Genomic DNA, 26,205 nt, shown 5'->3' on the forward strand with positions numbered 1-26,205 from the left:
GGTGCCCGATTAGCATGACCTCTATTAGATTGATCCCATTATTAAAGGAAACTTCATCTAAGCAAAGTCCCAAAACAGTAACAAGAACACAATGCAGTTATTCCTAGATCCAGTTCTCAAGACTTACATTTTCCTTTTAATTCAATAGGTTCATTAAAAAAAAAAAAAAGCTACATTAATCTGTACAATCACATTAATGTATAATGTAGGATATTAGCTCTCAGTAGAAGCAGTGTGTGGCCCTGAAAAGGACCTTTGTGTTGTTGGTTGTAACAGCAGGTTTACTTGGAGCTGGTGTACTTGGTCACAGCCTTTGTTCCCTCAGACACAGCGTGCTTGGCCAGCTCACCGGGCAGCAGCAGGCGGACGGCGGTCTGGATCTCCCTGGAGGTGATGGTGGAGCGCTTGTTGTAGTGAGCCAGACGGGAGGACTCACCGGCGATGCGCTCAAAGATGTCGCTCACAAAGGAGTTCATGATGCCCATAGCCTTGGAGGAAATGCCGGTATCAGGGTGGACCTGCTTCAGCACCTTGTACACGTAGATGGCGTAGCTCTCCTTCCTGGTCTTTCTCTTCTTCTTGCCGGTCTTGGTGACGCCTTTGGAAACGGCTTTCTTTGAGCCTTTCTTCGGTGCTTTCGCTGGTTCAGGCATTTTGTCTTCAACAGAAAATCTTCCGACGAGTGAAGTCTGTAGCGTTGAGTTGGTATATTTGTATACCAGCATGCAAATACGGCTGCGCTGTCCCTAGAACGGGATTGGTTGAGCGTTAAAACGCGACTGAGCATGCGCTACATTAACAACGTATGGGATAAGATTCACTCTACAGCAGCTCCAGATCCAACACAACACAATGGATAAGAAAATACATATTAAATAAAAAATAGAATAGAGAAATACAAGATATAATGGCAATAGAGTAAGAGTTATGTAAACTATATACAGCTTTTTATAGACAGATGTGATTGATGGGGAACACCACAGCAGGAGGTAGTAAAAATAAATAACTACACAGGACAAAAATATATACAGCAGTATATTTTAGAGGAAATATAGGCTATTGAAAGGGCTGTAAATATACAGTATATATATATATATTCCTCCATATAGTACACTGCCAACAACAGTCAGGTGCTGGTAGGTTGCAGGACCATGTAGTAAGACATCAGAATGAACCACCACACACTGGAATTACTTTATTTAGGAGCAAAAAACACATTTTACCTGCAGCTTCCTCAGGTTGGCTCAGACAAATTGTATGAGCACTCACAGGTGTGCCAAATAGATCGTATTTGTCTTAATTTTTTCCTTTTCTCATTTCAAAATATTTTATATATGATACAAGGTGAGAGTATAACACAAACATGAAATAGAAAAATATATTTTAAAGATAAAGTTAAGAAAACAGCCTGATTAATCTAACAGAATCACAAGAATTACACCACATTACAAACAACAACAACAACAACAACAACAAGAGACAAACATTATGTTGTTGCTGAGTTAAAGAGTCTGACAGCTGGTGGGATGAAGGACCTGCACCAACGCTCCTTATGGCAGTGAGGGAGCAGCAGTCTGTTTGTAAAGTCTGTGTGAGAAGTGAAGTTCAAAATATAAAATATGATGCATTAAGGAAACTATTTCTTATTTTAAAAAAGATGAAGGAAAGTTCCACAACACAAAAATTAGATCATGACAAACTTAAAAATAGAAGTGAATAACTTGAATGGAAAATCATTTGTAAAATAATGAAACAAAATTAAAGCTAATTTTAAAAAATCTGTTAATATCGAGGTGGTGTTTTTGGCCACTGTGGAGACCAAAAAAAGCAAAGTCATTACAGACTTAAGTAAAAATGTTTACCTAATGACAGCTTGAACTGGATTATTTATCAAGGTGTTTTATGTGTGTTATATAAGAAAGAATTATATTGTATTTGAAGAAATTATAGTCAAAGAACAAACTTGTGTCATTATATTGTGTGTGGGATAACCTGTGTTACTTACAAGAAATGTTACATAAACCTGTTTTTACAGTATCAGCCTTTTATTATGTCTCCAGAGATTATCCCTGTGATGAAAGTTTATGGCTTTCCTGAAGCCTTTGTCTAAATTGTCCGTATGTCACTCAACTGCAACATAGAGTATCTCCTTGGCTTTCATATCTTTGTCTTGTGGGTTCGGATGCTGAGTTAGTCAGTTAAACCCATTTACTCTCACAGATCCAGAATCTTTGATGGTCGCACGATTCATCATTCCAGCTGTTTTCTAAATGATACATCTTTATTTCTGCGCAGTCTTCATCTCTGATTGGAACACCATTTGGCTCAGACTGGGCCCAGTAGCTGAAACCACAAAACAACAAAAATTGTTTTTTTTTAAAAAGCATTTTATAGACACATAGACATAGACAGATTGTATTTCTTAACTATAAGTCTTTTTCTGTATCAGTGAAACTGTAGCTACAGTCACATTTTAGTTTATCAGAATTTAACCCCTTAAAATGTGTCATCTGATGTCCAGAGAGGTTAAAAACAAGGAGGTGAACAAAGCCGGGCTAAAGTTACAGTTAAGTTAAAGCTGCCCCTCCAGGAGAAACAAATACTAATAATAACTGTATTATTTTTGCTGGTTTAGCTGCATATATATGAGTAGAGACCAAATTAAATTATATAATAACATAACACAAAGCGATGCCCTATATGCCCCCCATCTTATGACATTGTAGCATCCAAACTTGGTATTGTTGCCATTGTGTAAGCGAAGCAAAGTGAAATAGGATAAAAAATAATGGCAACAATTTGCCTATTAAGTAGTTAGTTAGTTAAGTTAGTTAGTTATAAAAAAGCTTATTATTAGAATCCAGATATTCTGTGGTATTCATTCACAGAGATATGAGTCAAATACTTGGTTTTGGATTATTTATATTTTGTATTTAAGTTGCACATGTACAGTTTAGTTTTTAGTCAAAGCTGCTCAAATATATGCACAGCATTTTACTGCATATTGCATATAGTGTATATACTTTTCATTTAAAGTCTTATATTTTCTATTATATTTTGTAATATTCTTATTTTGTGATATCTTATTGTACTTCCACTTCTGTACTCTTGCACTACATTCCCCAATGCTGCTGTGTCTATTTTGAATTTCTCCTACGGGGATCAATAAAGGTACATCTTATCTTATCTTATACAGTTAAGTATATTCACGTAAGAACATCAGAGTTTGTCTAAAGACACATCAAAAGTGCTAATTAATGTCAGTGTATGCAAAAAACTATTCAATAAATACTAGAGAATTGTTTTTGTGTTGTTAGAGTATCCCTTTGTAAAACTATTTAATTAAGGTTTAAAACACTAAGACATTATTATGTTACCCTAACCTGAGATATCCTGTCCATGTGTTAAGCTTTAAAAATCTTAGACCACAATACTCCCATATTGCAGCTGGATACAGTGAGTGACCACCGCTGGCTGGTCAGAGAGCATCATGGTAACAGAAAAGTTAAGTTTAGTATGAACCTCGTGGTCAGCGGAGTCCCATCCACCCATTTCCACCACCCCTCTGTCGCTGAGTCAGTCAGTCCGATCCACACGGTCTTCTGGAAACGTCTCGTGAACTCCTTGTTGACAGAGAGACAGTAATCAACATTACTACATTATAAACTGTTCTCCAACATCCTCAGTACACACACACACACACACGCACACGCACACACACACACACACACACACACACACACACACACACACACACACACACACACACACACACACACGTACCTGTTCTTCTCTGCTGTTAATAATCACCAGATCTGCACCTCTCTGCAGACAGTCATATCTACTGTCTTGCCAGGATTTCTCCAGAGAAGAAATGTAATAGAAACTCCCGCTGAAATACACCCATCCTTGTTGGCGATTCAGATCTGTGTAACAAAAACTCTCAACATCTCAGTGACGATTATCTGTTATATCATGTCTTTTTTTAGAGAACTAAAAACAGAATGACAACATGGCGCCTCTTCAATTCACTTCCTGGTTATTCAGCCCACTGAATAAGCACAGCAGTGTTTCTGGGCTGCACTTTCTAGGTTATATTATATATCTATTTCTATTTTATTTTCACATTTTGAGTTTAAATGGTCTCAGTTTGGTTCGGTTTAGGCACAAAAGCTACTTGGTTCTGTTTAGGGAAAGATTATGCAGTGGTGTATTGCAGCGTATATGCAGGTGTTCGGAGTATACCCACTTATTTATCAGTCAGCGTTGGGTAAACTCACATGTGCATTATTCAATAGTGTTCTGCAAGTTTGTTTTTTTAACTAGGATGGCTAAGAAATGACATTAGTGGATGAAGTAAGAAATAAGGAATACTTCACTCAGTTATGGGATTATTATTATTATTATTATTATTATATAAGTAGTTGTAACAAAGTAACAAAGTGCAAATACTACATTTATGAGTGAGCTAAATATGCGAGCGCAGTCTTACATATCACTGTTTATAACACTGACGGACACTTACAAAGTAGTAGTATACCTACTTCTCCAAACACCACTACACCTCTGAGGGTTAAAATAAATACATAACTTACCTTAAGTTATGTTACATACTTAAATAAGTAAAGTAACTTATGTAATGTAGATTTTTAAAGTTAAACAGAAGTCAACATTGACTTTTGGTTTAATACACAAATAGTTGTCTCCAGTGCTTGTTTGGCCCATCCATCCACTCCAACCTCCCCCATATGCAGACTTCCTGACTCTTTATACTACCGCCACTGACCAAGCCGCCATATTTGACCACTTTGGAGCGAGAATTTGCTCTTTATGACAAGATTAATTGTCCAACATTGCACTCATGCAATGTTTTGCTGAATTCACACTTTCATCAAGCACAGAAACACGCTAAGGTCCTTTAGGAGAGAAGAAATCAGAAATAAATTATAAATAAAACCTTGAAGCTTTTCCCAAAGATAATCTTTCTCTTTGGCCATGTCTTCAAATCTTTTTTGGAGTTGGTTTCTTTCTTGAACCAGGTTGTTGTAGCTGGTCTGTAACTGGTCTCTTTCTTCAGTCAGGTTGTTGTAGCTGGTCTGTAACTGGATCATTTCCATTTCCCATTGAGAGTTGCTCTTAACTGTTTTTGACACATAGACAAGCAAAAAAAGAAACACTGTCAGCCAATATTATCCTCTATGGGCTTTATCATCATGCTCACAAAGTACTCACATAGGAAAACCAGAGCAATGAGACTGATCATAAGGAGAAGACACAGCAGACTCAGACACACTGCAGCAGCAACTCTGCAGGAACTCTTCTTTACAGCTCTGTCACCTGAAGGTAGAAGTCAGTTTTCATCATGTGTTTGTTCTTCAATGTGAAATCAAATAAAATCAAGTCAACTCATTCACTAACTGTTTGCTCTCCCAGTGGAGTGGGTCCTAAGGCTCATCAACTATTTGATGGATATGATGCTAACACAATGAACGATGAACATGGTAAGCATGAATATAATTAATCCCAAAGCCAGATTGGATGGGTGTGCTTGGTTTGTGATCGCGGAGATTGAGGCGTGTGTGTAATAGCAGTGCATTTCGAGTTGATTGCCTGAACCAGCTCGCAGGCGTTGCTCTATTAGTTCCTGCTCCAACAACTCAAAATGTCTGCTGTGAAAAAGGTCTGAATGCTCAGCTTCAAAGAGACGCAGAGTGTGGCTGTAGACTAAAAATAGTGGATGTAACATCTTGTTAAAACCATCAATAACAGCACACAAGACTCTTTTCCTTCACTCGGTCTGTAAAGAATGCTCACATATTCGCATGAAACTGCAATTGATCTCATATTAAACGATAAGAGTGTACCTGCGTACCTGAGAGTGCAGGTCCAGTTATGTCGATCTCGTCTTCATTTGCATAAATATTTTCTGACTGTTTTCTCTCCCTTGTCCACTTCCAGTCAGTATCTGAGGGTCCCTCTACATTGGCATAGATATCCAACTGTTGATCCATGATGTTCAGCTTTACTGCTTGTACAGTGTCCAGAGACAGTGCTTCTGAAATTACCGATTATTGTTCTGAACTGAGCTCAATGTAACAAAGACAGCACACAATTAATACGTGTGAATCTGTACCAGGAAACTGAGGTCTAGTGGGATTCATTATTTTAGGTTACTACTTTTACGTCTGGTTTACACATTGCTGCTGCATGAAAGTAGAGTACTTCACTTTCATGCGGCTGTTTAGAGTTATGTTGCAAAATCTCTGAAATCTTAAACTTGAACCATCATTGTTGAGAATGAGTAAGTACACAGATTGATTGATTGGTAGAGAGAGAGAGAGAGAGAGAGAGAGAGAGAGAGAGAGAGAGAGAGAGAGAGAGAGAGAGAGAGAGAGAGAGAGAGAGAGAGAGAGAGAGAGAGAGAGAGAGAGAGAGAGAGAGGTCCCCCACTTTGCACTGACACACTTTACATTGTTCAGTTGAGCTTTGTCTTTTTTAAAAGGTATGACCACATCCAGTTTCTGTGTTACAGAGCAGATTATTTTTAGACATATTTCTGATCTACTGAACAACAGGGCAAAAGAAAACATTCACAGTGTGATGTTGTATTACTCATAGACTGATAGATTTAAGTGGTTGGACACAACAGTGAATCTACAGGCTTTTACTTTATGATGATGAAAACACAAAATGTCCTGACTTTTGTTTGTAGTTTATTTAAATACAAATCTGATGTCAGAGAAGAAATTGGTACACAAGTATGTGTATTTGACATACCAATAACTTGAAATCTGCTTACATTTTACTCTATTATTATCACGCCATGAGGGAGGAGGCAATGTGTCAAGACCATTTCTTATAGGGAGTTGAAACGACACCTAGAGTCTCCTCACATAAAGCATGTGTGAATGAGTGTGAAGGTAGTCTACACATTTTCCACAAAGGAAGTTGAGGGCTGGTTAGGAACAGCAAGTTAAGTTAGATTGATGTGAGAATTTAGGATGCTTAACATTAGCTGACCATCAGCTAGCTAACTAGCCAGCTAACGTATACAGTGACATAATGACGTGGCTCTATGGTGGCTCTCTGGCACTAGGACTAGCCCAGAACTAGGTTTTTGTTGGTGGAAAGGGGGTCTCTTCTGAGGTTACCTAACAATGTCAGTAATTTAAATTATTGATAAGTCCTTGTTTTGCATTTTCACTTCTTCTGGGTTTACTGAAATCTAATATGGCATTCAGAAACGTTTTACCATGAAGCATTGACTTCCTCTATTTTCTTCCCTTTTAAAACTTTTCCTGTAGTTACGTCCCACCTACCTTGAGCTACAGTATGATAATATTAATGCTAAAATACTGCGGGACTGCTCCAAGCAGAACAGAGTACATCAGAGTTCAATTAGGTGAAGTGAGGAAACATGTCTGAGGATATCTATGCCAAGCCAGACCTCACCAAAAAAGTTAGATTTCAGGCAGATGAGAAGAAGGACAGAAACACGGACGTCGGTGATAACAACGATAAAGTTGTAATTTATGACAACTACAGGGCAGAGGGCAGTTCTCCGCCGAAATCACAGGACAACACTACTGAGGAGCAACAGCAAAGTATCTATCTGTCTGTCTCATATGTGCTGCATACATACTGAATTTAAAATTACTCATTTATTTGCAGTATTGAGGGAAACAACATATTTTATGTTTCATCATATTCATATTTGTTACAGCAAATTAAGAAATGTATGCTTGATTGTGCATGCATGAAAAGTACTCCAATTATTTACTTTCAGTAACAAGTTATTACTATTATTACAGTAACTTATTCCTCTAAAACAAACTCTCATCAGCAGCCACTTCAGTCAGTGTAAGCTCAGAAAAGAGGACTCTTCTCAGAGTTGCTGTTGCAGTGTTTCTGGGGCTGCTGTGTCTTCTCCTCCTGGCTGCCATCTCTGGCATCATCATATGTAAGTTTTCCAGATTTCATCAAGAAAATTGTTATGATACATTACCAATATGTATGATGTAAGTGATCTTTGAGCCTTTCACCTGTTGAACCCTTGTTGTGGCAGTAATTCAAGTCAAAAACAACTTGAACGTAGCGAGAAACCAACTGTTGGTGGACAATCACAACCTGACCAGAGAGAGAGACAAACTGGAAAGCATCAATCGCAACCTGACCCAAAAGACAATCCAGTTAGAGGACAAGATAAACCTTTTGAACACCATTAACAACAACCTCACCACAGAGAGAGATGAATTACAAAAGTACATTGGTGAGTGAAAATATGAATATCGTTTTTAATGAAAGGAGTCTGAAATAATACACAAATTCACTTTCTTGCCAAGAATTGGATAAAACGATCAACACCAGTCTCACATCTGTACGATAAATATCTCGGGCCAGCAGCCAGTTAGCTTGGCACAAAGACTGGAAACTGAGAGAAAGTGACAGTAAAGTTAAAGTTCACTCATTAAAAAATTATAAAGCGTTCATTGAACTTTTACAAAAATTTAAGTATACCTATAACTCACTTCCCAAAAACGGTCCCTCCAACAAGGTTTTCATAAGCGACTGTTTAGACATTGAGAGCTTCCTAGCTAATTCAGACAGAATGGCAGAATATAAAATCTGAGAGTGGTGTTTCTCTTTGGTGCTCTGTGTTGTGTTTTGGGGTTATATACAGTATTGTGACTGAAGGCATATCACTGTGTGTCATTAAACAGAGAAAACATGCTGTCCTGCCAATTGGATGAAGTTTAGCCGTAGTTGTTATTTAATTTCCACCACAATGGCAAATTGGGATGGCAGCAAAGCGTTCTGTGAAAGTCACGATGCACAGCTGGTGATCATATCTAGCTTTGAGGAACAGGTGAGTGGATGAAAAACCTTTTTTACTTCCTCTTCAACTGATTTTTTCTTTCTCTGCAAACTTGCATTTAAATGGTTGCAAAGGCTACCAAATTACAAAATCTGATTCCTTTCTTATATTCATAATTTGAATATTCTGAATTAAACGTTTAATGTTTTCTGACGCTGTTAAGAGATTGCGTCAGAAATATATGTAAAATAAATGGTCTCCATATAGTTTCAGTTGCTGCTTTTGTATGTGAAAGAAAACAAATTAGGCATTTGGCCTTGTAAAAACATGGAAGAGGGTAAAAAAGGTCAGTGAGACATGTTCAGGTTTCTCCTGAAATGTATAAAAAAGGTCTGCAATGATTTCTGCAAAACTGCAGAAGTAAATACACAATACAACAGGGAGAGAGTATGAGGCCTGTGAGTTTTGTGATAGAGAAAGTTCATTCTGCTTTTTACGTTTCTACCTTTTTCACAGCAGTTGTCTTGACTTATTGCAAAAGTATATGTGTTACCCTTAAACTGAAGCAGCAGTTAACACCTAACCCTTTAAAATGAGAAATAACTATCAGCCACCTGAATGTCTCTTCTAGAGATTTATCAGCTCATTTGACCTGAACTTCTGGATTGGTCTGACTGATAAAGAGGAAGAAGGGGAGTGGATCTGGGTAAATGGAACAGCAGCATACACAAAGTAAGACATTTTATATATTTATTTCTATTGACTGTCTAATTTCAAAATGTACATCTTGACAAACGGTGTTTACTTGATTAACTGATTAATTAAAGCCAAGGGCTCCCAGCTGTTGTAATGTGGCTCTGAAGACAAAGTCTGATTTCAATCAAAAGACTAAATAACACAGATGATGAAGTGATTAACTCTGCTGCGCGTCATATACTGACAATAAAGAGCTGGTGAGCATGCAAGTTCTACTTTTTGCAAAACTGAGCATCTGTGATCTTAAATTGAGCTTTTCTTCCCTTTCAGTGCTCTGTTAAAATCAGAATTATGTCGTACCTCATAATAGCAGTACAATTCACAGACGCCAACTGTATTGATTTCTCATATTTTGGTAATGGTTTAAAGTTTTGGCTGAGCAGTTTTTGTTCTCTCATCTCTAGGTACTGGAGAACAAATCAGCCGGATAATGCAAGAGGTTCTGAAGACTGTGCTCAAATTTTAAAAGGATATTCCGTTACTGAAAACTGGAATGATATTCCTTGCATTCAAGTATTCAATTTTGTCTGTGAGAAAATGCTTCAATAAAATCTAATTATTAAGCTATGCTTTTGGACTCACATGTAAAATAACATACTGTATGTTCTCCTCCTATGTGCTGTATTTAATGTATAAACTGCTGAAACTCTTCACTAACAATATATTCATCAATTATTTGTTACGTTTGTGATGAAAAAAAACAAAAAGGAGTTATTGGAGTAACAGAACTGAAAGCAGATGAAGAGCTAAAATGCTTGATGAAAATTATGAAATTGAAAGTATCACAATAGTTTGTATTAGCAGTTTAATTTAGGGGTCGTTAGTTTGCTCATTTCCAATTAAAGAAATAGTTGAAAATAACAAACCAGACTCCTTTATATACATCTTGTTTTATTTAAAATGATTTATCTTAACTTAGGTGAGAGAAGTTAAAAATCTGGGTGTTAACCTTTTAGTTAAAATACAGAAATATTATTAGTAATGAAACAGGTTATTTTCTGTTCACCTGCAAAAGTAACAGTTTTGTTTGTTTTTGAATATAATGTAAAGCACATTGAGTTTTCATGTTATGAAATGTGCTCTATAAATTTATAAGCTAAAGCTTTTTCATTGCTTTTGCCCTTTTAATCAACTTTATTATAGTTCACACATATAACAGATTATATAGACAAGCAAATTGCTTCAATAAAATCTTTGTAAAGTGCAAAACATTTATAAAGTGCATTTAGTTCATAAAGTTCAGGTCGTCAGAGACTTCTTTTTTTTTCGGTGCTGATTCATATATTTAAAGTGTTCAATGGGAGGAGAACGTTTTTGTCACGGTTTTTCCTCTTCCTGAGTTCTGTGAGTATTTGTTTTGTGACTGTCTTACTCTCGATAAAAGTCTGGTAAATGGTCATAGCAGTTCTTGTCTTCCAGAGTTTGAAACAGACAATGCTTATGATGAGTTGGAGTAATTCAGTTTGATCAGGTGGTTTGTTTCCGGCCATGATTCCGTACATCACTGATTTCCAACATGGTTTATAGTTTGTTCCAAAGTCTTTCAAAGCGTCCCAGACTTACAGAGTTGTAAAACAATCCATTAAAGTTGACAAGGCTGGTTGACTGAACCCAGGAGCAGACACAGACAAGATGGACGGGTTAAGGGTTTTTATTCCACACGCTCACACACTGGGGGGAAGAGGGGCGGCCACGGCAGGAACAGGAAGGTGAAGGGGCAAGAGAGACCGGAGACACGAAGGCACTGGAGAGCCGACTCTGGGAGCTGAACTGAACACGAGAGGATCCCTGGAGCTCGGGCGAGAAGGTGGTCAGACAGGGGAACAGGCACAAGAATATCAAAGTTGACTTGAAATAACAAGCTACACACTGGAAGGGGCCACAAAAGCACCACCAAGTAGGCTGAAACAATCTGTCGATGACTGGGAGGAAGACCGGGGTTCTTGAAGGCTGAGGCATGATGAATGATTGAGAGCAGGTGAGACAGCAGACAGCAGGTGAGGAGAATGGAGGCCGCACCCTCATCAGACACACAGGGAAGGAGGAGGAGCAAAGGGAGCAGGAGGGGAGCAGAGCCATGACAAAAGTTGTGTCTCATCATTGTTGCAACCAGTCATTGGACATGTCGTTACATAGCAACTCCAAGACACAACAGCCCTGACAGGAAGTCTCCCCACAGACACCAGCCACCTAAAATCTCTAATACTCTCTGACATGTTTTTACACTCTAAAATATTCATCACCTCTGTGCTTTCATTTACAGTTAGATTCTTATATACAATAAAACCTGCATATTTAAAAACATTAATTCATTGCTTTTGCCGTGTATCATAACCAAAGTCATGGGGGTTGTTTCTCTGTCACCATTAGCTTCAGCTGCAGTTTACACCTGTTGTGTAGTAGTGTGTATTATCAGCTGTACTCTTGTTAAAGTATTGTATCAGTTTAAAGTCTTAAAGTTCAATATAAGGACAGATTTATAAAATGTATACTTTAATAAAAAAATATTATTTTCATGTGTATGTTCAACATTACATTAGAATAAAGCGTCAAATTTAATTGTGTATTAAATGTGTCACTTTTATTTATTCCATGCCAGAACCAGAAAGAAACTAATCCTGTTATTATCTAATGCTCCGCCTGCAAGAGGACATGTGGTCAATATAGTTGTAATAATAATAATAATAATAGTCTAGTACAATGCTTAAAACAGACAGATATTAAGAATTACATTATCAAGGCCAGACTGGAGCAGGAGCTCATAGAATCCCACTCAGTGATTCTTTTGGTTAATTTATTGTATGTTGGCTTTTTATTTAACAATAAGTGGTCTCTGAACGTTGACCTTTATCTCTTGAATATCAAACTGATGATCAGGTGAATTTAGAAGGAACCAGCAGAAGCCCAAAAGCTGCTTACTGACTTCCTGTTTTTCTGCTCTTCCTTTTTTATATGCCATCATCAGTGTTGATGTCCAGCCTCTTTCAGAGAACAACCCCCAGCTCGTATCTCAACGTTACAAACTTTTTAATACTGCGAGTACAATAGTGTAAGTAATAGTTGGTTTATTAATGTATGATAGTCATTTGAGAAATAATGTCAGAGGACATGTTCGCTGAGCCTGGCATCACCAAGAAGGTTCACTTTGGTCAGAACCACAGGGAGAGTATAGTGGACATCTATGTCAGTGCAGAAAGCCTCAGAGTGTATGACAACCCCTGGGTGGAGGGCACATCAACAAGTATACCTACAGGGGCTCAGCACCCAGGTATGAACACGACGAGAAACAAGCGTATGTGCGTCTTTCCTTTATTTCTATGCTCAAATTTCAATCTATGTTTAGTTTTCTGTTGTTTGATGGTGTAGTTTTGTTGCCTCTGAACTTGTGTTAATCAAATACTCCTGCATGTTATGAATTTACAGTAATATAAAGCTAAACACAATGTTTCATAATCCTAATTCTGAGCCTGATTATTCTATTTTGTTAAGTGTCTGTGGTCACTGAAAACTCAAGGAGGAGGAAGCGTACCAGAACAGTTTCAGTGTTTCAGTGTGTGGTGTATCTTCTCCTCCTGGCTGGGATCATGGCCCTCATTTTCCTCGGGGTCCAAAGTGAGTTTTCTGAGTTAATTATGTTTGGTGTTAGTCGTAGGAAAAGTCAATAAACTAGAACTTCACATGCTGATTCAATAATGACTGTAAGATAACATATGGGAATATTGAGTTGCTGTTTTGTTGTTCCCCTCGTTGCAACAGTGAAAAATGACAAAACCAGCTGGAGAAAAGAGAGAAACCAGTTACTGGCAGTTAATGCCAAGCTTGAGAAAATAAGGGACCAGTTAATAGCCAATAACACTGAACTCAAGAAGTGTGTGTTGCTTTGTGGTGAGTAAAAATATTATATTTTATAATTTTTGTTCATTGGTGACATCTTTGTTGTGTCAATAATCTAATACAACACAAGGTCCTCCATGTTTTAGTCATTGTTTTTTTGTTTTTAACATATATTATTTAATAGGTCATCTGTACGGCCACATTGTGATATGTGGTGGCTGTAAGAAGAAAAGTACATCAATATTTTAGATTAACAAAACAGGATAGACAACATTTCAGACAACACAGCAGCACAATTTTACCATTGTTAATCCTGAATGTCTGCAATGTCGGTAGTTGAAGTAGAAAGTAGGAAGCAGGCCGAGGTGCGTTCATTGTTCCTCTGTCTGCTGCTTTTACATGTAGTCACACTTCTCTTTGTGGTTTTTCAAATACAATGAAAAAGAGACAATGAGCCGGGAAAAAAAGTTCACTCTCTGTTTACGTGTAGCTCCAAGCAGAAACAGAACAAAGTGCAGCCCTACCTCAAATGTGTAGGAGTGGTGGTGAAGTAATTATCAATTATGTTGAAATGCTCCTCACCAAGTTCTTGAAAGGTGGAATGATTGCAAAGTAACTGAGTACATTTACCTAAGTACTGTACTTCAGTGCAATTTTGAGGAACTTACTTTACTAAAGTATTTCCATTTTATGCTACTTTTTACTTTTTGCACTCTACATTTTATAGGATAATATTGTACTTTCTACTACATCTATTTGACAGTCTTAGTTACTATAACATTTGTACACAATGTATAAAATAACTTTTAAACTAAAGACTAAACCGGTAGACTAGTTTCCAACAGCTCCACCAAATAGTGATTTTTCTCTCCTAAACTTCTCACATGGTTTAATTTCATTAAATGCTCAAATGATCTAATATGTAATAAAAAATCACAGACTAGAGAAAAACTCCAAAACCTTAAAACAGATGTGTGTATCAGATGTCCCTGTATATAAAACTGTATACAAAGTAGATTGAACAAGCTGTACCTCTAGCAGCTAAATATATTCTAATGATATCATATATAAATAGATATGTATAAATATATGATATATCATACTGTATATATCAGTCTGAAAACCTAATTTCTGCTTTGCTGTTGTGTGTAAAGACATCAGTTTGTGTTTAAAGGTAAACATTTTACTGTCTGTTTGGTCCTTTGCATTAAGAGTATTTGGGGACATTGAAACTATGTTCTGAAAACTGAGCTAAAGCCATCTTAAATAACTGTAATACTGTTATGTATTAGGGCTGATTCAAACGTCTCTCTTTGGAAACACAGGACAGAAGGATAAGAAATGTAAGAATTGGCCTGAGTATTGCTGCTAAAGGAAGGAACTGAGAAAGTGTGGATGGGACGCTGCTGACCACAGAGCAGTAAGTGTTGGAATCGTTATTGTAGGACATTTATAGGATTTATATTAGGCTACTGGCTTTAACCTCATCTGAGCAGGAATATCAAGTCAGAGTGTGCAGTTTTGATGAAACTAGACAGTAAACAAGGGGGTGTTTCCTTTTTCTTTTTTTCCCCCCTAAGGTACAGCCTTCTATGTAACATAACTATTTCTGGCCTTTTTTACCCCCCTAACTTCTTTCCCCCCCTTATGGGTGCCCGCCTGATGCATGCAGATAACAGACACAGTGAAAACGTTTTTTATAGGAATTATATTTCTGTACACCATAGAAAAAAAAAACATGGATTCCTGTAAAAAAAAAAAAATAAAAAAAAAAAAAAAAAAAAAAAGTAGGCTACTGGCTTTAAGATCCCTCATCTGACATTTATCAATAAACAAATAGTCTACTTGGAACAATAATGCGTGTCTGTTTGTTTCACATTAAAATCATTAAAAGGGCATCTACACATTCTACCTTATTAAAGATACAGAATCTATATGCAAATGTTAATTTCTGATGTTTTCTGTTGGATACAAGATGTCTCCAACCTACTGTAAAGTCCATTCTCAGTGTTTGTGCGCTGGTGGCTTCAAGTTTCTAAATCAAACTTTTCCGAGTTGAAGATTGGATCAGTTAAACTCTGCACATATAACCTACATATTATACATACATTGTTCTGCACAGTAAAGCTCAAACATCCAACAAAAAAAACAAATTTTTGGCTGGAGGATCTTAAGCTGTCCATTTATAACATTAATTAACATTAACAATTGTATTCCTCTGGAGAAACCTGTTTTTACATTTACGTTGTGCATACCTGGTTTGTGGAGTTTCTGGTGCACAAGAGGTCATGTCTTATGTGTGGCAGGTTTCGTATGAAGGTTTTAATGTGTTTACTACTAGCGTGTTTCCTCAGTCACCATTTTAGTTGTGGTGTTTTTGTGTTAACACAAAAAAATACACAAACAAATTACAATTAGCAAAAAGAGGGAGGACTAGATTCATGGTCTGAAATCTCCTGTGTAAAATAAATAAATAATCTTTTGCCATTTTAAAGAAAAGAGCTTGCATATTTTAGAAAAACAAAATCTTTCCCTTCTCATTTTAATTGTATAAAACATGTTTTTTTTTCTCTCTCTCTGCAGGTACTAGCATGTCACACAACTTTTACATCAACCAAACGAAGATTGTGTTGTGATAGAAAAGCCACAAGATGAAGATGAAGATCGGTGGGATGTGTTAAAACGTTCAATGACAGAATAATTGACTTCAACCAGTTTCCACATTCTGTTCCTGTTCTAATTAATTGTGTTACATTAGTGAAATTCACTTTCAAATAAATGTTTACAGAATATTATTACACTGGAGAGTTGGTTACTATCTGATCTTCTTACTACTTTCCCAACTTGACTGTTGTAGTGATGCTGCTTTTTTTCTCTCATCACAGCAATTATGTTTGTGAGTAATCAAAGCACAACCCTATCTCATACAAAAAGTGTTTATTAACTACAGATTTACTTTGTCAAACATGGCTGGTGCCTGGGTTCAGTGTCAGTATGTCTGACATCCTTATACTGCACAGAAGTCATAGCGAGCTTGTCAGTGTGGATGGTTGGGTAAACAAAGCACAGAGACTGTGACAGGGGTTTGACATCCCACATGTTGCAGTTGTTTGGCTATTACCGGTATGCAGATATATGTTTAGTATGAATATTGTGCTTTCTAACAACCAAACCAATCCCCTGGGTTTTATAAATGCAACTGCTCCAACAAACTGTATTGTAATACTTGTAATAAATGTTGGCCTCTTTCTCTCAAAACATCACATGATGAATCTTTTTATATATATACATATATATATAAATGATATATAGCAGTATTTGTAGGGTCAATCCTAATTCTCCTTTCAAGTAGCCTGCGGGACAGTTATCCCTGCCCTATCTTGATATCAATAATGTTATAATAGTAATCAAATAACCTCAATCTAATTTAATTCAAAGAGCTAATTTCCCTTTTGTTTGATTTATCTCCCTCTTGTCCTTTGTCATAGATAGATAGATAGATAGATAGATCTTCTTCCGCTACTGAATATCAAATAATATGCGGAAATAAAATAGTACCAGGTGACACTGTATGCGCATTGATACAATGTTATCCGCCCGCCTCATCTGACGTCACATCCGTCCCTCCAGACAGACTTTTGTCTGCCGGCATTTTCTTTTTGTTTTCCCTGTTCCGACTTTAGCTCTTAGATCAGTCTTCTGTTTTGTAGGCCGGCTAAAAGGGTTTCAGACGAAGTCCGTTTTGCCGCAGTAGTCTGTAACACAATGCCTGGATTTTCCGACAGAGACCGAGGCAGAGACAGAGGGTGAGTCCGCTGTCAGCTGTTTCTGGACGTTAGCGGAGATCAACGGCTTAGCATTACGGTCGCTAGCGGCAGAGCTGTCATTGCTGTCTCCTCAAAACAACACCGCTGTGTCGGTGCTGTATGTCGCCACTCGTTGTTATTTGACCACAGGCGTGTCAAAATGTAAATAAATAAATAAACATAACGATTAAATGCCGTGAAGCGTCCCTGTGTTGCCGTTTAAGTGTAATATTCTCAGTTTCCGAGTGGAGGTAAAATGGCAGCTAACGGCTGTGTGTCGGTGGCAGGTCGCTCGGTTCGTTATGGACATGTGACGCAGCGGTGTCTCTTCTTGCAGATTGCACATCTGAAACCAAAATTTGTGTCGCAGAGGCCCAATTTATTTTTAACAACTCTTTTTTTCCCATTAATAGTGTCACATAGAATAAGTCGTACCGTAATGTTCCGGTTTGCCGTATGTAAGCAGGTCACGTCAACCTGAATTCAGGTTAATGTCTGTACGGTACAGACGCGTACGGCAGCATTCAGTTATCAGTACATTGTTGTGTGTGTACATACACACACACATATATATATATATATATATATATATATATATATATATATATATATATATATATATATATATATCCATTGGTTGTGTCTAAACAGGCCTGGGGTTAACAATTAGTAGCTGTTGTTAATAAAAGTTGTTCTGGACGCCAGAGATGCGTAGTGTTTGTAAAGCAGTTAAAGCGCACAAATCTCAATTCAGTAACAAGTTTTGCCTCTAGGTTATTAAGTTGATCTGTTGGGAAGATTGTGTTCTTCTACAAATGTAACGTTAGATTAAACTCTTTCAAAGCTTTTTCACAAATTTAAAGCCCCCTTCACCTTTTTTTTGTGCAGTTTCTTTGTGTGGTGTTAATAAACAGGGAAGAGAGGACATTAATACAGACAAGTCTGTATGTAGTTTGCAAGGCAGTGTTTATACGAGCACTCTAATGATTTAATATTGTATTTTATGTACATGAAGTTGGGGAAGTGACGAGAGATGGACAGTCACTGAACCCAACACGTTCTATTATGCAGTAGCATTTTTCCGTCTGTCAAACCAAGGCCATGCTGAGATGACCCTGATGACATCACTATGAGATTAGATTACATTCAACTTTATTGTCATTGCACAGGGTACTGAGACAACAAAAGGCAGTTTAGCGTTAAACATTTTTTACCCCTAATGATGCATAGTTTTGCATTAGGTTAAACTTAACTATTATTTTTACAGGCTGGCTCACAACTAGTTAATCAATCTCTGTCAGAAACCAGTGGAGGGCCCCCTTTAATAAGTAACACCTCTGGCAGTGCATCATGTTGTGTGTTCCCCTCTCTTTTACTTAAGGTATGGTGGAGGACCCCCTCGTTTTGGTGGTGGTGGAGGAGGCAATCGCGGCGGACCTCCTCCAGGGAAGTTTGGCAATCCTGGCGAGAGGCTGCGAAAGAAGCACTGGAACCTCGACGAGCTTCCAAAGTTTCAGAAGAACTTCTACCAGGAACATCCAGATGCCACTCGCAGACCACTTGTAAGACCCTCTTCTCTTTTCCTGCTGCTTTATATGTATGTTTTATGTGTAATGGTAATTTATTAAAATGTCCTCTCCAAATTCCAGCAAGAGGTTGAACAGTACCGGAGAACCAAAGAAGTGACAGTCAAAGGCAGAGATTGCCCCAAACCAATTGTAAAATTCCATGAAGCTGCATTTCCAAGTGAGTACAATTTCATGCTCCACCGCATAAATAACCTTGAGTAGTCCTTTGCCTATTGGCTGAAATATGTCAAATGTGTCAACATACGGGGTCATTGTCAGAAGTTTTGATGTTTAATGAATTAACTTGCATATCTTACTTCTTCAGGCTACGTCATGGATGTTATTGGCAAACAGAACTGGACTGAACCAACTCCGATTCAGTCTCAGGGGTGGCCAGTTGCCCTGAGTGGCAAAGACATGGTTGGCATTGCTCAAACTGGGTCTGGGAAAACCCTTGCAGTAAGTGAAGTATTTTCCAATTATGATTGTTTTCAAACCCTCTCTACCCAGCACCTATGTGAGATAAATCTGTTTTCCCCCATGCTTCCCAAGTTTGTTAAGTCCTAAAACAACTTTTGGAGTACTTAAATTAGAAAAGAAACCTGCTTGATACTAGATCTGGGGGCATGGCAGTTCTGGCAAGGTGCTGTACTCTTAAGTGGATTAAGGCCATATATTATTTATGCAGTTATATTGATGTGTTGTACCATTATAGGGTTCTTCCAGAAGCAATCTTCTCTACCTCTCAGTTGGACTAGGTCCTTTACACTGTTGCACAGAGGGATTGGCTCAAGATTAAACAGTTGACGTGAAAAATAGCCATTTAAGAAAAGAATGTTTTAACTTGAAACTATGTTAACACTCGTCAGCTAAGAACACTGATATACTCCTGTGTACTGTGAGTTTATTTTCCTTTTTTTTTTTTTTTTTTTTAGTACCTTCTGCCTGCAATTGTGCACATCCAACATCAGCCATTCTTGGAGCATGGAGATGGACCTATTGTAAGTATGCTAGAAAATATATTATTCTAGTGTGAGAGTCTGTTGTGTCTATCCAAATTTAGTACTATTCATGAAGAATGGGGAATTACTTTTAAGCTATCACATTATTGTAACTAAAGGCCCAGATGAAGTATTGCTCTGTATATGACTAAGCAGCTGCTGAACCCTCAGTCTGGTGTGCCAAACAAATAAGAAACCAGTGAACCTGGTATTTTTTGTGCGTTAAGTTTGTGTATGTCTTGTATTTCACCCAGCTGCAAAAACAAGTGTGTGAAAAGTTGTCCAAGCAGTACCATAATATTGTGGTATCAGCAAGATTACCCCCATTTGTGAGGGGGCAGATAAATTGCTTATAATCACAGCTTGACATGCCATGGCTGAGCAAGTTAAATGGGGATGTTGTGGTCCTGCTCCGCAGGGATCCTTCTTTCTTGATTGTGGTGAAGTTATTTGACCCTGTCTAAAGATTGTCCTACATGAATGGATAAACCCAAAAGTTGCTGTAACTGCCCAGGATATGTGTGTGTGTGTGTGTGTGAAGGATGCAGTACGCTAAGAAATATGAAAAATGTATCCATCTTTCTTCAGTGCTTGGTGCTGGCGCCAACCCGTGAGCTGGCTCAGCAGGTGCAACAAGTGGCTGCTGAATACGGCAGGGCCTCCCGTCTCAAGACCACCTGCATCTATGGTGGTGCGCCTAAAGGACCCCAAATCAGGGATCTTGAGAGGGGTATGCTTACTTTGTTACTCTCTCTGTAAATTGTACTCAATTCATCTCACTCTTCTTTGCTATTAGGTATTTGTTGTACAATTTAGGTTTGAATTGTTTTAGTGTTAAATTATGTTGTAGTAAGTAGTAAGTAACAGTTTGGTTTTAGTTTTGCATTTTTAACAGTTTTCTTCTTCTTTTTCTTCTTCTTCTTCTTCTTCTTCTTCTTCTTCTTTTTTCTTCTTTAAGGTGTTGAGATTTGCATTGCTACCCCAGGTCGTCTTATTGACTTCCTGGAGTGTGGGAAGACTAATTTGCGTCGTTGCACCTATCTGGTGCTGGATGAAGCTGACCGCATGCTGGACATGGGATTTGAACCTCAGATCCGCAAAATAGTGGAACAAATTCGGGTAAGTTATGTTATTTTCTTTAACTTGGCAGACAGTTGAAATTATTATTTATTATTGAGATAATCTCAGAGTAAAATAAATTGTCACACCACAACCATTACTACTACCCAGCTGTTGTGGGAAACATTTAGCCTAAAACCAAAATGAAATAAAGACTTTGTTGGCAAGATACAAAAATGCTCTAGAGAGAGGAATTCATACCAAGTAAGTTGTCCAATCTGCAACAATAATCATACTTCATAGCTCACCCAGATTAGCGGTTAAATACTTTTTGTCTTTACCAGCCAGACCGTCAGACCCTGATGTGGAGTGCCACCTGGCCCAAGGAAGTTCGCCAGCTGGCTGAGGACTTCCTGAAGGACTACGTCCAGATCAACATCGGCGCACTGCAGCTCAGTGCTAACCACAACATCCTGCAGATAGTTGATGTTTGCAATGACATGGAGAAGGAGGACAAGTGAGTAGATGACTTCTACTCCATTATTAGTATCAATCAGCTTGGCCATACAGGTTCCAGTTATGCCTGCCTCTCAAAACCTTGTTTGAATAGGAAAGTAGTTAAACAACCAATTATTTAATCAATTAATTTTAAATCAGTCCTTTACTGTACTTACGTCAGTGTCACTTTTATATTTCAATTCAACTCAATATGTAACAGTACTTTAATCAGCCAGTAGAAACATAATGTCTGTTCCAACTAACTTTAACTAAATTTTGTCTCAATCTTCTTTTGTCTCTTCTTTGTCAGACTGATCCGTTTACTGGAGGAGATAATGAGCGAAAAGGAGAACAAGACCATTATTTTTGTGGAGACCAAAAGGCGTTGTGATGAGCTCACCAGGAGGATGAGAAGAGATGGGTAAGGAACTCCTCTTCTGTCTGGTGTAATAGGCTATGGTGAATGATAACTGTTCTTTCATCGCTCTACTTGTTCAATCTGTCTGTCTCAGGTGGCCAGCAATGGGAATTCACGGAGACAAGAGCCAGCAGGAGAGGGACTGGGTTCTTAATGGTGAGATTTGATAAATTGTATTGCAAATGTGTTTTAAAAAATATATGTAATTGAGAATCATTGTTGCATGCTGCACTGTAATTGAATTAAATACTCTCCCATCAGAGTTCAGATATGGCAAAGCTCCAATCCTCATCGCTACAGATGTGGCCTCCCGTGGGTTAGGTCAGTATGCCATTGATGAGCACCACTTTCTTATCAGTGTTACACTTATTTTAAAGAAAGTGGTTTTGCTTTCTTTAACTTTTCTATGCATTTTCTGAGTTTTTCTCACCTTAAGGTGGAGTCTTTGTGGCAGGCGCTAGGCATGACAGTCCCAGGCCTCGAGAGGGAGAAGGATGACATATTGGAAGTGCTCAACTGGCTTGCCACCCAGTGGGCCTAGAGAGGTGAAAGCTCTTGTGTGCCAGTGATCTTCAAAAGGCTGTGTGGCTAAGCCTTTCTCTCTGATATGTTGTTGAAATACACACACATCTGTTCTCTGTCCATGGATTTCACCTGACAAATGCCATCCAGCTGTTTCCAACTCAAACGAAAAAAAGAAAAAAAAGAAATGCTTGATGTTGTGACTTTTGCCTTGCATGCTGTTGTGTTAGAGAGCGCTGTATTGCAAGTCACTTGTTTGAGATTTGGAACAATTGTTACCTTTCGGAGCTTGTATCACATAGCATGAGTGCTTGTGAGCCTGTCTAAGCTTTCAGTTGTTTTCTTTTCCCGTCAAAGTGCTGGATTTCTTGAAAATGGAGAGAGCAGTTTGAAATCTTTTATTTGTCTCTGAAAATTAATGAGACCTGGCACATGTGTTTAGGGGGTAGTGGGAACATCTAGTCAGAGGAGAAAGAGTGAGACAGCTCAAACCAAAGTTCCTCCCTCGCCTGCGTTTTATAGTCATGTCGAGACCTGCCAACGAGAGACATTTTCTCAAGTGAACACTGGCTTCTTGGAAGATCTTGCCTTGATGAGACTGATGAAGGGGGGGGGGGGGGAATTGTTCTGTGCTCGGTGAGGGGTCCCACAGGGTTCAATGTGTGGGCCTTTTTCATTTTTGCCCCTGTTCAAATTAGTACTTGGTCTATTTCGTCTTGGCAAGACGTGCAGTGCGGCCTTTAATATCAAGCTTTTTTTGAGAGTGTACTGGGAAAAACGGACCTGCAAAAATGTACCAATGAATGGTCCTATATTGGCACATGAGGAGGCCCCAGTGCATATCGTGGCCCAACTGCGTAGAAGCTCCTGGATGTCACTTGACAATTTGTGGGGGATTTCGCTGCCTTGGGAAAGGACTAGTGAATGCATACTCCTTTATGGTAAGACTTAAATCCATTTTTTTTTCTCCCTTGGTTAACAAAAGGGAGAGTGAATGTCTTTTGGGTCTTTATGATTATGGTAAGCAATTGGAGTGTGCATCGTTTCTCTCTTCCCACAGTAGTATTCCCATGGAGTAGATATGTACACAATCTTATGCTGTTTTAACACGTTTCCTCCACAGCCTAATGACCAATTTCTTCCCTCAGCCTTCACAGCTGCTAACTTTTCCCTTTGATCTGGCTGTTGTGGTGTGCAAAATCCTGTGTGGCCTCCATGTTTTGTTTTGCCACACTGCAACACTTTCACAGATGTGGAGGATGTGAAATTTGTCATCAATTATGACTACCCTAACTCCTCCGAGGATTATATCCACCGCATTGGACGCACAGCCCGAAGTCAAAAAACGGGCACTGCCTACACCTTCTTCACCCCCAACAACATGAAACAAGCCAGTGACCTGATCTCTGTGCTCCGCGAGGCCAACCAGGCCATTAACCCCAAACTCATCCAGATGGCAGAGGACAGAGGAGGTAAAACCCGATACTTGTTTACATTAATAACCACAATGGTATTCAGGGAAGATGCAGTGTATCTTTTTAGTAGAGAATTCAGTCTTAGGCTTGACTTTAGTATGTGTTTAAGTGTTACTGATTCATATTGTTATGTCTCTTATTAGGAACTTGCAACGTAGATGTTTTGGATAAAATGATATCATCTTTGACCTGTCAAAGTCCCTTTCAGACATGAACCTCATAACATAAATATTGGATGGCAATTAAACATTTCAATAAACAAAAATATAAAACATCTAAATTAGGAGACTTCATTCAACAAAGACAATTTACAAATTTGGTCAGGCATAAATAACACATCATAATACAAGAGCGCTGATAACCAAAATAATATACATGTATTAAAAATAAAGGGTTAAAAAAAACAAAACAACAAAAATGAATGCATATAATCATCACATCAATGAATTAAACAATAAAACTCAAAATATATAAATAAGAACAGAAGAAAAGCAAACCAATTGACATGAAAAATATAACATCCATGTGACAGACACTCAAGTCATCACTTTAACAGATGAATGAAGCATGTTACTAATTACATGTGTGAAAGGGGCTTTACTTATCTTATTAGCATCTCTGGTTATTATTTACTAATACTACTAGTATTGTTGACATGTTGTTATGGGTTCAGTGTATTAATAGTCTCTCTCGCTCTCTCTCTCTCTCTTTTTGTCCCTGTCCTGTGTACTTCTCCTCCAGGTCGTGGAAGGGGGGGAAGAGGTGGCTACAAGGATGACCGTCGGGATAGGTATTCTGGGGGCGGGAGGAGCAACTTTGGCGGTAGTAGCTACAGGGACAGGGACGGTGATAGAGGGTTTGGCGGTGGGCCGAAAAGTGCCTTTGGTGGCAATAAGGCCCAAAATGGTGGCAGCTATGGAGGTAACAGTGGTAGCTCTAGTGGTAGTTATGGCAACAACAATTACAGCAACAGCAATGGACAGGGTAATTTTGGTGCTCCAGCAAACCAGGTGGGTGCCTTTGGTAACCAAAACTTCCAGGGCCCCCCTCAGTTCGGGGCCATGCAGAGGGCCGCTCAGAATGGCATGAACCACCCGCCGTTCCCATTCAGCTCTCAGCCGCCACCACCACAGGCCCAGCAGCCACCACCCCCACCACCAATGGTGCCCTACCCCATGCCACCACCCTTCCCACAGTAGATATGATATACGCACAATATATGGAACCAACATGATTTTTTGTTTAGTCTTGAAATCTTACAGTATGATGATGATGATTATTATTATTGTTATTATTATTATTATTATCCTTTGTACTGTTTAACTTTGTTTTGCTTACAGCAGGGTTGGAATTATTCACTAAACCCAGAGCATTAAATGGAGTCATAGACGCGTCTCCTATAGTGCAACTTTGATTGCTGCACTTTTCCTTGACTGTTTTTTTTGTAACATTCCTCAGTAATTTATTTTTACTAGGTAATGCAGTGTTTTCAGTTTGTGGTATGTTTAAAGTGATGTTATGAAGATATAAAAAGGGTGCGTGTGGCCCTTTTAAATAAAAATAAGAAAATGGGATGTTGTTGTCTGTGTGGGAAGTTTGGGTTGGAAGAATATTAAGACCTCAGTTTTTCATTAGGACCTGAATTAGGAGCCTTTTAGTTTTAATGTGCCTTAGAAGGTAGATTGCCACACTTAATACATACCTATTAATATTGAGCTGACTTGTAAGAAACAAAATGGTTTTTTTTCACAACCTCTGGATGTCCCGGCCCCATGTTTTTGGAGCATATCAAGTTTTTCCCTTTGTTCAGGGAGGTAGTAGGTGTAGTATTTTGGTGTGTTACTAACTCTTTTTCTACGGTTCACATACCCTTTAGTGTACGATGATTGCAGTATTTCTTTAGACTCAATATCTTTAAAAGGTACTGATCCAACAAGGAAGATTTTATTCAGTTCTTCCTTTTGTATAAACATGAAAAGCAACAGTATTTGGGTAAAAGTAATAATATTATTAAACAGCATACACAATTGAATGTTAAATAAATAACAAAACATGAAAGTTAAGAGACTTAATTCAACAATTTACAAATTTGGTCAGCCACAAATAAGAACACAACATAATACAATATGTTGATAACTACACAAATAATATGCAAATATTAAAAATTAAGGGTTCAAAAGATTTTAAAAATACACAATCATCACATCAATAAATAAAAGAATACAACTCAAAATAGATTAATAAGAACAGATATTAGAAGAAAAGCAAACCATCTGACATGAGAGTTTAACAATGAGAAAACTGGATTAAATGAGTCCAATCAGAAAAAAGGTTGTGACCCAACATTTTATTATTTATGAATAAAGAATTTTGCTGACAAAATAAAAATAAAAAATATTTATAACTTTGTTACTGATATTATTATAATAATATATATATATGTTTAAAAGTAA

The 26,205-nt window shown here is 38.0% G+C and overlaps 4 protein-coding genes and 1 long non-coding RNA gene across 10 annotated transcripts; 3 read left to right on the plus strand and 2 right to left on the minus strand.

Annotated features, from left to right (window-relative positions):
• Window positions 1–108: 108 nt before the first annotated feature.
• Window positions 109–695, minus strand: LOC127354304 (histone H2B 1/2-like). Its single transcript, XM_051384147.1, has one exon. It carries the CDS (start codon window positions 651–653, stop codon window positions 282–284), a length of 372 nt encoding a protein of 123 aa, XP_051240107.1. The 5' UTR covers window positions 654–695; the 3' UTR covers window positions 109–281.
• Window positions 696–1,189: 494 nt separating this feature from the next.
• On the minus strand, window positions 1,190–6,076 carry LOC127354289 (CD209 antigen-like protein E). 2 transcript variants are annotated; one of them, XM_051384125.1, is made up of 6 exons: window positions 5,873–6,076; window positions 5,233–5,337; window positions 4,958–5,140; window positions 3,784–3,926; window positions 3,523–3,623; window positions 1,190–2,343 (listed from the first exon to the last, which is right to left on the minus strand). In XM_051384125.1, the coding sequence occupies exons 1-6, from the start codon at window positions 6,009–6,011 to the stop codon at window positions 2,199–2,201; spliced, it is 816 nt and encodes a 271-aa protein (XP_051240085.1). In that variant the 5' UTR covers window positions 6,012–6,076; the 3' UTR covers window positions 1,190–2,198. The 2 variants fall into 2 exon arrangements, with proteins under 2 accessions (XP_051240085.1, XP_051240086.1); XM_051384126.1 differs by lacking the exon at window positions 5,233–5,337.
• Window positions 6,077–7,327: 1,251 nt separating this feature from the next.
• Window positions 7,328–10,134, plus strand: LOC127354285 (asialoglycoprotein receptor 1-like). Of its 3 annotated transcripts, none has more exons than XM_051384118.1 (6): window positions 7,328–7,604; window positions 7,844–7,960; window positions 8,066–8,269; window positions 8,721–8,866; window positions 9,447–9,547; window positions 9,976–10,134. In XM_051384118.1, the coding sequence occupies exons 1-6, from the start codon at window positions 7,418–7,420 to the stop codon at window positions 10,118–10,120; spliced, it is 900 nt and encodes a 299-aa protein (XP_051240078.1). In that variant the 5' UTR covers window positions 7,328–7,417; the 3' UTR covers window positions 10,121–10,134. The 3 variants fall into 3 exon arrangements, with proteins under 3 accessions (XP_051240078.1, XP_051240079.1, XP_051240080.1); XM_051384119.1 differs by having other exon boundaries at window positions 7,847–7,960; XM_051384120.1 differs by lacking the exon at window positions 9,976–10,134 and having other exon boundaries at window positions 7,330–7,604; window positions 9,447–9,968.
• A 2,417-nt stretch (window positions 10,135–12,551) lies between these two features.
• LOC127354308 (uncharacterized) lies at window positions 12,552–16,663 on the plus strand. 3 transcript variants are annotated; one of them, XR_007881501.1, is made up of 5 exons: window positions 12,552–12,867; window positions 13,061–13,183; window positions 13,328–13,456; window positions 14,731–14,825; window positions 15,989–16,663. It is a non-coding gene; the product is annotated as an uncharacterized LOC127354308 (long non-coding RNA). The 3 variants fall into 3 exon arrangements; XR_007881500.1 differs by having other exon boundaries at window positions 12,552–12,863; XR_007881499.1 differs by having other exon boundaries at window positions 12,552–12,839.
• A 349-nt stretch (window positions 16,664–17,012) lies between these two features.
• On the plus strand, window positions 17,013–25,326 carry LOC127354275 (probable ATP-dependent RNA helicase DDX5). The gene is made up of 13 exons (XM_051384082.1): window positions 17,013–17,211; window positions 18,593–18,773; window positions 18,861–18,957; window positions 19,105–19,238; window positions 19,715–19,780; window positions 20,369–20,510; window positions 20,739–20,899; window positions 21,184–21,356; window positions 21,648–21,758; window positions 21,850–21,911; window positions 22,017–22,076; window positions 23,528–23,749; window positions 24,494–25,326. Exons 1-13 carry the CDS (start codon window positions 17,171–17,173, stop codon window positions 24,949–24,951), a joined length of 1,908 nt encoding a protein of 635 aa, XP_051240042.1. The 5' UTR covers window positions 17,013–17,170; the 3' UTR covers window positions 24,952–25,326.
• The last annotated feature ends 879 nt before the right edge of the window (window positions 25,327–26,205 follow it).

The sequence above is a fragment of the Dicentrarchus labrax genome, unplaced genomic scaffold (genome assembly GCF_905237075.1).
Source record: "Dicentrarchus labrax unplaced genomic scaffold, dlabrax2021, whole genome shotgun sequence".
Classification (NCBI taxonomy): domain Eukaryota; kingdom Metazoa; phylum Chordata; class Actinopteri; family Moronidae; genus Dicentrarchus; species Dicentrarchus labrax.